General features: G+C 37.1%; 2 protein-coding genes across 2 annotated transcripts; one reads left to right on the forward strand and one right to left on the reverse strand.

Moving 5' to 3' along the window:
- Window positions 1–4,013: 4,013 nt before the first annotated feature.
- LOC137718642 (flotillin-like protein 4) lies at window positions 4,014–6,983 on the forward strand. The gene is made up of 2 exons (XM_068458191.1): window positions 4,014–5,164; window positions 6,162–6,983. The coding sequence occupies exons 1-2, from the start codon at window positions 4,238–4,240 to the stop codon at window positions 6,672–6,674; spliced, it is 1,440 nt and encodes a 479-aa protein (XP_068314292.1). The 5' UTR covers window positions 4,014–4,237; the 3' UTR covers window positions 6,675–6,983.
- Window positions 6,984–7,688: 705 nt separating this feature from the next.
- Window positions 7,689–10,359, reverse strand: LOC137717669 (hydroxyproline O-arabinosyltransferase 1-like). Its single transcript, XM_068457106.1, has 8 exons — window positions 9,865–10,359; window positions 9,405–9,472; window positions 9,114–9,315; window positions 8,925–9,022; window positions 8,745–8,814; window positions 8,496–8,567; window positions 8,248–8,361; window positions 7,689–8,127 (listed from the first exon to the last, which is right to left on the reverse strand). Exons 1-8 carry the CDS (start codon window positions 10,270–10,272, stop codon window positions 8,068–8,070), a joined length of 1,092 nt encoding a protein of 363 aa, XP_068313207.1. The 5' UTR covers window positions 10,273–10,359; the 3' UTR covers window positions 7,689–8,067.
- Between the last annotated feature and the right edge of the window lie 222 nt (window positions 10,360–10,581).

The following is a 10,581-nucleotide window of genomic DNA, read 5'->3' on the forward strand; positions in this document are numbered from 1 at the left end:
TTACTTATGACTATTTTACGCATTGAAAAATATTAATTTGATATTTCCCAGATTATTAGTACAATAATTAACAATTTCCAAACCAAGATAAGAAGAATAAAAGCACAAAGAAAGAAAAATTTCTATTCCATAAACCCTAATTTTTCTAATATGCACTAAAAGAACTATTAGCTTTGCCTCTAACTGATTGGCAAATGCTATTAGATTTGTCAATCTTCCACTGACACAAGAAACCTAATTTTTCTTATATGCGCTAAAGACTTTATATTCCGTAAACTTTAAAAAATTCTTTTGCACTTTCTAAGAATAGAAAATCCCTCGATTCACTATCATAGTCAATAGTAACCTACCAAACAGAATCTGAACTCATAAAACACCCTTAATAATGCAAAGGTATGGAAAACTAAATATGAAGCACATATAATTCAAAGAAAAATTGAGATAAATTACGTTACAAAGATTGACGGTTCATTCTTCAATAAATATTCAACTGAAGCAAGAAACTACGAAAGCAAAGAAAAAATGTAGACGAGGAAAAATGAAAAAAAATTAACCATCTATGCCAGCTGCAGTAGTCGATGCCTTCGGTATGTCTCCACAATTTCTTAGGTTTTGACGTCAAAAATCTTTATCTAATAGGGTTTTGGTTTTTTAATTTATTTGGTTTTAAAGTTTGAGGGCATTTGTGTCTATTTAAGTGATATTTTGGATATATTTGAAAGTTTTTATAAAAACGACTATTTTTGAAATTAAGGCCAATGTTTGGCTATATTTGATAAATACTCATATCTATCCACCATTTAGAGGGAGAGTGTTGGAGTGAGTCAACTTTCCTATTTATTGTAAATTTGTAATTGATAGAATTTCCTCCTTAAATAGGAATTCCATGTACCTAGACTTCCTTGCACTTGTATATCCTTAAAGAAAAATACAACATAACAATTCAAACCATAAAACTCTCATATAGTTTTACACTTTTATATATCTACTCATTTGAAGAGAACATAACAAAGCAAAATTGCATGTCCTAACTGAATGAGATGAGGGCCAAAATTTTGGGCATATGGAACCCCTTCGCATGATTTAGCATATATGCCAGCTTTCGAAAGCCGTACATACATTCATAGGGCAAAATCCAATTGTTTATTCTTTCAATCAAATCAAACTAACAAAAAAAATAAAACAAAACACAACTTAACAAAAAAATAAAACAAAACACAACAAACTAAGACATTAAAAGCATCAATGTACATATGGCCAAACCATAACGAGTTCTAAAATGATAATTATAACGGACAAAAGGTCGACTAAATAACTACATATTTTGCTTCAATAATTTGATGGACCACAATCTTAATTCGAAAGTAAATCGAAACAAACCATAGATTTTGAAACAAATACCTCGATTTTGGGGCTCAATCGAGAAGGAGAGAATAAGAGAGTCGAGAACTCGAGATAGTATGGTGTGAGTCGTGGTGGCTGGAGTAAGATGAGAGGAGAGGGTATGATGTGGTGGCCAGAGTCGAGACTTGGAGAAGGTTGGGGGAGAAGAGGTAGAGGTGGAGGAGAGGTAGAGGCGGAGAGAACAAAGAGACAACTCGAGAGAGATGAGAGAGGGTTCAAAATGCTGAATGGTAGAATGTGAGAGACTGAGATAGAAACTAAAACCTTAAGTTAGATGGACGTTTGAAATTAAATCTCAACCAATCTGACAATCCACATAATTCCTAAACCTAATTTAAAATTATATATATATTAGTGTTCTAAAAATCGGCCTAGGCAGCGCCTAGGCGCTGGGCGGCGGAGCTCCTATCCGATTTAGACCAAAACGCTCAATTAGGCGGGCTAGGCGACGCTAGGCGGTTTGAATCTCACTACAATTTTTGCAATCGGATCTACAACTTCCGATAGCAGCAGAGCTTCGGCAAATTTCTGTAGCTTGTCTTTGTAAAGATGAGGGAAGAAAGAGTGTGAAGAGAGAGAGAGAGAGAGAGAGAGAGAGAGAGAGAGTATTAAACGTTTCAATCTGTGGTGGCGCAAGTTGGATTTGAGATCCAATTTTGATGTTCTGAAAGTGAAAGGGCGAAGAAGAAGAAGCACGAAGATGAGGAAAGAGACCGTGCCAAGAGAGAGTGAGAGACTAAAAAATTCATTTTGAGGTTCTGAAAGGGCAAATAAGAAGAAACGATATTTTCTAAGGTCAAAAGCAGGTGATGGGTCCATCTTGGGTGATGTGAAATAGGTAAGGTGGATAGCTAAGGGTCAGATGGTTTTAATTATGAAAACCACCCACTTGCGTGGGCTTTTTATATTTTTAAAAGTTTGAGACGTATATTATATGTATATAAATGCTATATAAATTATAAATTATTTAGATAATATTTGTTTTTTTTTCCTAGGCAAGCATATTAGATATGTACATAAAACATTCATATACGTATGTTCTTCTATAAGAAATAACATATTATTCAATAATTATTTACATTTGATATAGTAAATTTAATTAATTCATATAATATATAAGAAATTTACCTAGATCCCGCCTAGCCGCCTAGGCGCTAGCCCACCGCCTAATTAGCGCCTAATGTTTTTTAGAACCTTGATATATATATATATATATATATATATATCTATTATATATATAAATATATATTATAAAATATGTTTCTATTCGGTTCAGGATTACTGAACAAAGACATATGAGATTCTTTTTGGGACTGATTCAGTTTCGGGTACTGAACAATAAAGATTTTCGATTTGAGACATTTTCGGTTCGGTTTCGTGACATTTTTAGTTCGGTGAGAGATTTTCAGTATTTTTTTCACCCCTAGAATTAGCTAGTTGCAGGGTCACAAGTCCTGGATGGGTTGTCCACAACAAACAAATGACACGACCCCCATCCTATCCATATAATCCTAGCCTATCCCATCCAAAGTACTGACTTCCATTCTGTTTTGCATGCATTAGATGGGATTTGTAACGTTAAGATTCTAAAAGGCGCTAGGCATTAATCAGGCAGTGGATAGAGGCATGCATTTAGGCGGACAAAATCATCAATGTCCAAATGACAACCATAACGAGTTCAAAAATGACAATTATAACGGACAAAAGTCACTTAAACAACTACATATTTCGCTTCAATAATTTGATGGACCACAGTTTTAGCCGTACGGTGCCTCTTCTAATGGTTGCCAGCTGCATTTGCAAATACACTAACGAAAACAAACTCAAAAATTATAAAATCGTCGCGGACAAAAGTCAGCTCGAATAATTAACAAGCACCATTAACAAAACCAAAAAAGCTAAATTCCAATTCCTGTGTAAATATATAAATTAAATTAAGGATGCCAAATTTGGTGATGGAATTTTACCGTCGTGTACAATGTCGCGTAATAAAGCTCTTATGAAAGGAATGTATGAGTCAAGAGTTTGTTGACAAATTCAAATAGATAAGACAAGGGAAAAACTAAAAATTAAAGAAAATTAATTTAAAAGATAAGAACGGAAGGAAGAGCAAATTTTTGACAGCCCATTGAAATTGACAGCCCAAAATTTTGACTTTTTGCCATTGACATTATCAAGCAGAGACGCCCACAATCCCCCAAACATCTATATATTTAAACGAAAAATTACAAAGAATTCAAAGTAAACTGTTGAGAAAATGGAAAGAAGAACCTTGTATGAGTTTATAAAAAATCGGAATATTTTTTGTATTGTTAATTTATTTTATGGTAAAATTTCAATTTTTTCATATTATTGGAACATGTTGTCCTATCTGTTAAGCCCAACAGCCCCACATGATCCACATCACCTCGCTTGTGTTTTTCACATGTTAGACTTCAACATTTGCTACACATGAGGGGAGTGTCTTGAGAATGAATCACACGTTGATGGGAGGAGGGATCTTGCATTGGCTTACAAGAAATGGAGCTATTCCTCTTATTGTTAATTAATTTTATGATACATGTTAACTTTTTCAGATAATGCGCGGGCTGCTGATTAAGCTCTAGTTATTACATAAATTATCCTAAACCCAATCTTTTTTAGTTTTTTAATTTTTTTGGTCAATAAACCCAATCTTTAATAAATGAGTTCATTTACTATACACACATAAATTATCCTAAACCCAATTTTTTGATAGATGAGTTCTGCATATCGTTTACTATATACCTATGCTCCTTGTTGCTTTCCCTCATATAACATAGCTCTTGCATTGCTCAAGTAAAGAAGGACAAAAATGTATAAAGTAGCAAACCCTTCAGAGTATCTGGTGATCACCGGGATCGGAATCGACGACATAAAGCTTGCAAAGAAGGCATGGATTCTCCCCGGCCAGTCCTTCATAATCTTCGACATGTCCCCCGTCAACTATACCTTCGAAGTCCAAGCCATGAGCTCCGAAAAGCTCCCCTTCATGCTGCCCGCCGTCTTCACCATCGGCCCACGCATCGATGACATCCATAGTCTCCACAAGTACGCCAAGCTCATTTCCCGCCATGACAAGCTCTCTAGCCACGTGAAAGAGCTTGTTCAGGGGATCATTGAGGGCGAGACTCGTGTTCTCGCAGCCTCGATGACCATGGAGGAGGTGTTTAGGGGGACAAAAGAGTTTAAGCAAGAGGTGTTTGAGAAGGTTCAGTTGGAACTCAATCAGTTTGGGCTTTTGATTTATAATGCAAATGTGAAGCAGTTGGTAGATGTGCCGGGGCATGAGTATTTTAGTTACTTGGGGCAGAAAACACAGATGGAGGCGGCAAATCAGGCAAGGGTTGACGTGGCGGAGGCAAGGAAGAAGGGGGAGATAGGATCGAAGATGAGGGAGGGCGAGACGCTGCAGTATGCGGCCAAGATTGACGCAGAGACGAATATATATGGGACGAAGAGGGAGGGGGAGGGGAGGATGGCGGAGATTAAGGTGAAGGCGGAGGTGAAGGTGTATGAGAATGTGAGGGAGGCTGAGGTGGCTGAGGCAAATGCTGAGCTGGCCAAGAAGAAGGCCGGGTGGGCGAAAGAGGCGCAGGTGGCGGAGGTGGAGGCCGCAAAGGCTGTGGCATTGAGGGATGCCGAGTTGCAAACGGAGGTTGAGAGGATGAATGCCTTGACTAGGACGGAGAAGCTAAAGGCTGAGTTCTTGAGCAAGGCTAGCGTTGAGTATGAAACAAAGGTATCTAATATATATATATATATATATATATATTTTTTTTTTTTTTTTTTTTTTTTTTTGCGTTTAAAAATAAAATATGCTACTCGTTTTTTTATTCTAAAATTTATTTAGTGATTTTTTTTTTATTCTAGTTAGTTCACAATTTCTTAGCCTTTTTCTTTCTACTCTAAAATCTCGATTAAGTTAACTGAGTAGTGGCTCTTTACCACAGTGGTGGAAAAGAGTTGAGCCATTGCATGACAGGATGAGTTTGAACCTCGCTAGTGGCTAATTTAACAAAATCTATCGTTTGACAAAAAAATAAACTGAGCAGTAATTAATCTCAAATCTTGATTAAGTTAATTGAGTAGTAATTATCTCAAATCTCGATTAAGTTAACTGAGTAGTAATTAATCTTTATAAGATCTCTATTTAATTCTCGAGTAATGCCAAGGAGACTAAAATTGCAAACTAAATGATGTGAAACCAATAGAAATGAGCACGTCCATCAATGCTTAACTGATAAACCAATCATCAACTTCCATGTCCTTTAGTTTCTAAATTGAGTCTCCCTAGCATTACTCTTAATTCTCTATATCTTAGACTATGATTAATATTGATGTCTGGTTTCTCTTATTAGTCTCAATATAATTGTCTTTAGTATGTGTCTTGAAGTTTCTCAACATATGAGTTGGTGATACTTGATTTTGGAATATGTAACTCATCTATTAGATGTTTTGGTTTAGAGTTTGTTAGAGGTTTACTAACATGAAATTCTAACTCTGTCACTGTCTCAACCCACATCATCTAACAAATCCATGCATATTGGAGTTTCAAAAGCTATTTTTTGTTGATGGACATAATCCTTCCCTTTGCTTATATCCATTAGTTCCAAATCCACACGCACGCACGCACACATATATAAATAGATTTGGAATTAATTGACGACGGTTGGTTGATTAGTAAAGTTATTGTGTCAAAGCTTTATCTAACAACAGTGTTCATAAACAAATTAAAGGTACAAGAGGCAAATTGGGAGTTATACAACAAACAAAAAGCCTCAGAGGCAATTCTTTTCCAAAGGGAGAAAGAGGCAGAGGCCAAAAAGGCATTGGCGGAGGCAGAATTCTATGCACGTCAACAAGTTGCCGACGGAGACTTTTATGCAAAGAAAAAAGAGGCTGAGGGACTCATGGCCCTTGGACAAGCTCAAGGTGCATATCTGCGCCACCTTTTGGATGCAGTTGGAGGAAACTATGCAGCCATGAGAGACTTTATGATGATCAACAGTGGCATGTTTCAAGAAATTGCTAAGATCAATGCCGAGGCCATGCGCGGACTTCAGCCGAAAATCAGCATTTGGACAAATGGCGGGGGAGAGGGTGGTGATGGTGGTGCAAATGGGGCAATGAAGGAGGTTGCCGGAGTTTACAAGATGTTGCCACCATTGTTCAAGACGGTTCATGAACAAACCGGCATGTCGCCTCCGGCTTGGATGGGCACTTTGGAAAATTCCCACTCTAGCAACTAAACTCTCAATTGTGTCCGAGGGTACTTTTACATGTGTTGTGAATGAGAATTATCAGAGCGTATCATGATTAATAAATGTGATAAATATACGTGTGTTGTAAAATTGAGGATATATGTGCAGTGGAATAAATGTGAGAAATATATTTGAAATTTTATGTAGTTTTTTGTTACGGGTATATGGACGCTACTTACATCCACACACCACACTAGGATGCACCACCTTGTCAATACTTTGCTACCAACGTATTTTTACCATATAAATTTAATTATCGAATTTTTTTTTAGTCTTCATGGAAAATCGTCTATCTAAAGTGTTAATCAAATGATAATTGTCTAGTCATATGTATGTATATAAAAAAAATCGAGTTGTTAATATCAAATGACATATTCAGGATACCAAGTAATAAATTGACTTGAGAAGTTTAATTCTTGTACAATGCACCTCCCTAATCCTTGATTGGAAGAATATTTCTCTAGATAATACTTGCATCCCTTTCTTGTGGGATGAACTCATACCTTAACACAAAAGTTAATCAAATGATAATTGTCTAGTCATATGTATGTATATAAAAAAAATCGAGTTGTTGATATCAAATGACATATTCAGGATACCAAGTAATAAATTGACTTGATAAGTTTAATTCTTGTACAATGCACCTCCCTAATCCTTGGTTGGAAGAATATTTCTCTAGATAATACTTGCATCCCTTTCTTGCGGGATGAACTCATACCTTGACACATGTTACTTTTGTTTAAAAGAAAACAATCCCTAAATTCTAGAAACACTAATCTCTTAGGGTCCGTCCAATAACGTTTTACAAAACGAAATGACAAGGACGATGGATTCGAACGTGATTCCTTAAGGGCGTTTTCATCTTTCCAAAGCGGACGAATCGCTATTTTTATTTGTCTTTTGTGTTTTTCACCAACATCAAAAGTTAAGAGGACTACAGTTGAACCAAAACATAGGAGTTATCAAGTTTATGTAGCCACATCCACACCACACGATTTAAAATCAAAGGGAAACTCACAATTCTAATCAAGGGGAAAATCCCAACATTTGTTCGCAAAAGATAAATTCATAGGTAGGAGAAAGCAAATGTAGTCATTTTCGTATTCGATCATCAAATGACTCAACAGCTCTGTCCAAGCTCATGCATTACCTATACATGTAACTTAATCATTCACAAAATGAATTCGTGTTCATGTTTGTATAATTTGGTCATACGAGCAACTGAATTCAAGTGTATGACACGACGTGTGCAACCCAAGTTGATTAGCGAGACATGGCAATTTTCACCAACTTTTCTGTAAGTGGCATCTGTACCAAAAGGCGGCGCAGCTTTGTTATATACAGACTCAGTGTCTACATCAGCTCCAACCAGCTCTTTTACCTATTCCCCCCACTTTGGAATGTTTGCTGTGGCTTCATTCACCATTTTCACCAGGGTCACCTACACGTTTAAATTTCGAGACAAGATGGAATAAGCAGGGGCAAAGCAATATCAATTATGTTATTCGCTAGCGTAACCAATTATGCGGAAACACTACTACTACTAGGTGATGATACATACCACGCTTTCTGGAACACCATGTGGAGGCATAGTAAGGTTTCTAGGCGGTGCGACAGTATCATAAGACCTTTTATCAAATCTCCATTCTCCGATTTTCCCATATGTTAGTTCACCCTGATATCAGAATATCAAAACCAGACATTAAAGAGCTGAAAGTATTCATTTGAAAACTGAAGACACGTATTGGGCAGTAAATCGAACTGTCAGAAATAAAATAAACGTATACAAGAGCTTATCGAACATACTACCTTCATATTATAGTCACATCCATAAGTGTAATGAATTATGAACTTCTTGCCAATTTTTTTATCCCACGGAGGCTGATATACATCAGAAAAATAGTAATGCTGGTAAGTTAAACGGTAGTAGTAAATAATGAAATATGTAAACAAATCAATTAATCTTGTAAGAGGTAACAAATGGCTAAATTCAAAATTACGTAATAACTTGCAATCGAGAAAAGTTATACATTCAAAGAAAGAAAAGGGGTTCTAAACCTGAAGCATGAAGTCCTTGTATAAGATATTACCAACCCCATGGTGAGCAGATGCAACAGCATAAGCATACCTATATCATGATGCAAAACTAACTTATAAGGTCAAGGAGTGTTCTGATAACTAATTTAGTTAACCGGCTGTAACGTCATCAAAGAACTAAATTAACTAGTGAGAGCTCACATTTCAAGAACCCAACCAAAAGCTTTATCTGTCTCAGGATCCTTCTTCATTGCCAAAGAAACATTCATCCACGTGGGAGCAATTTTCTTGAGAGATTCCTAATATGATTTATTTTAAAAAGAAAAGTCAAAACACCATAAACCTAAAGATAACTGTTGTTATAACTGGGAGAGATGGCAAGTTTAATACCTTCCCAACAATGACAGGAGAATTTCCAATTGGATCAATTTTAGTTATTGGTCCCTTGTCCTCAGGGAAGTATTTCCGGAGGACTGACTCGTACTTTTTCGGTTCAATGTAGAAGAAAGGAAATGCAGCTCCAAGCCCATCAGTAGACAAGTTCGGTATTGGCTTGACAATTACATGATCGGGCTCTGACATCAGTATGTAACTGCATACACAGTAAGTCAACCCAACAGAAACACCAAATATGACCGACTTAATAAGTACTGAAACTATGAAGTAAAGCATAGTGCGTACTCTTCTTTGATGTCTGCTTGCTGAAGCCATTGCACAAATGCCCATGGTCGGTTGAGAACAATATAACCCTGTGATTGCAATATGCGCGGTGAGAAACTATTACAACGTAATTTCTTGCAAAATGACAATCACAGAGGGTTTATACTGTGTCAGCATTAGATCTCATCAACTTAACTTCTTTCGGGTTCCGTAATTTACAACTTCTAGATTGCATAATTTAATCATGAAAGTAAATTCTGCATCACTATATTAGCAATGCCCCTAAAAGCAATCAAAATCTAATTTCTCCATTTGCATTTTTTATGAGCAACCCAAAATTCTACACACAAAAATAACAAAAACCCATCTCCCAAACACACAGGAAAAGTTCAAAATTAAGCTAAATCCAATTACCAGCTTCGAAAAAAAGCAGATAAACATATACAGATTAATCAAAATTTTAAGAGAAAAGCCCACCAACCCGATCCATTCCAGAAGGCAAAGGCTGAGCAATAAAAGTAGGGATTTCATCCATGTACTTGTCCGGCTTCCCATTGTGCAAGATCCTAGTGAACCCGCCCATCTCCGAGCCGGGTTCGTTCTGAAACTTCTTGAACCAGTAGTACATGATCCTGCACTGCCACGTGTTGTAGACGGAGTCGGAGGCTGTCACCGCCGTGTGGAACAGTCGCTTGGAGCTCCCCGATTTGCCTCGCGATCTGTGCATTGGCATCTGGATGATGGGGTCCACTGCAATCGACGATGATGATCTCGACGGACCGGGAAGGTCCTGCTGGAGTGGTGAATTGGCTGAGATGATGATGTTGTATGTGATCAGAGCCACGGAGAAGGTCACGAGTACGGTGAAGAAGAAATTCCCACAACCCATTTTTCCTCTCCCTAAAGCTCTCTCTCTCAAAAAATGGCGACTGGAGAAAGTCGTCTGTGAGCTCAGCTCAGTAGAGCAGGTCAAGGTGGTGGCTGGACCTTTCATTTAGATTTTGCCTAAATGTTTTGGGCCTGGGCCTTAAGTATGTTAGGTTGGTTGGTTAGTTTAATCAAAGAAACTTGGAGAGGTTAATTATGATCTTAATCAACTTCTAGATGCATTTAGCAACCTATTTATTGATCAAACGAGGTGTTAATGACTACTATTTTTGCTAGCATTAGCAATGGTTGGCCTTCATATCTTTTGTAC

This window comes from Pyrus communis, chromosome 15 (assembly GCF_963583255.1).
Source record: "Pyrus communis chromosome 15, drPyrComm1.1, whole genome shotgun sequence".
Lineage (NCBI taxonomy): Eukaryota > Viridiplantae > Streptophyta > Magnoliopsida > Rosales > Rosaceae > Pyrus > Pyrus communis.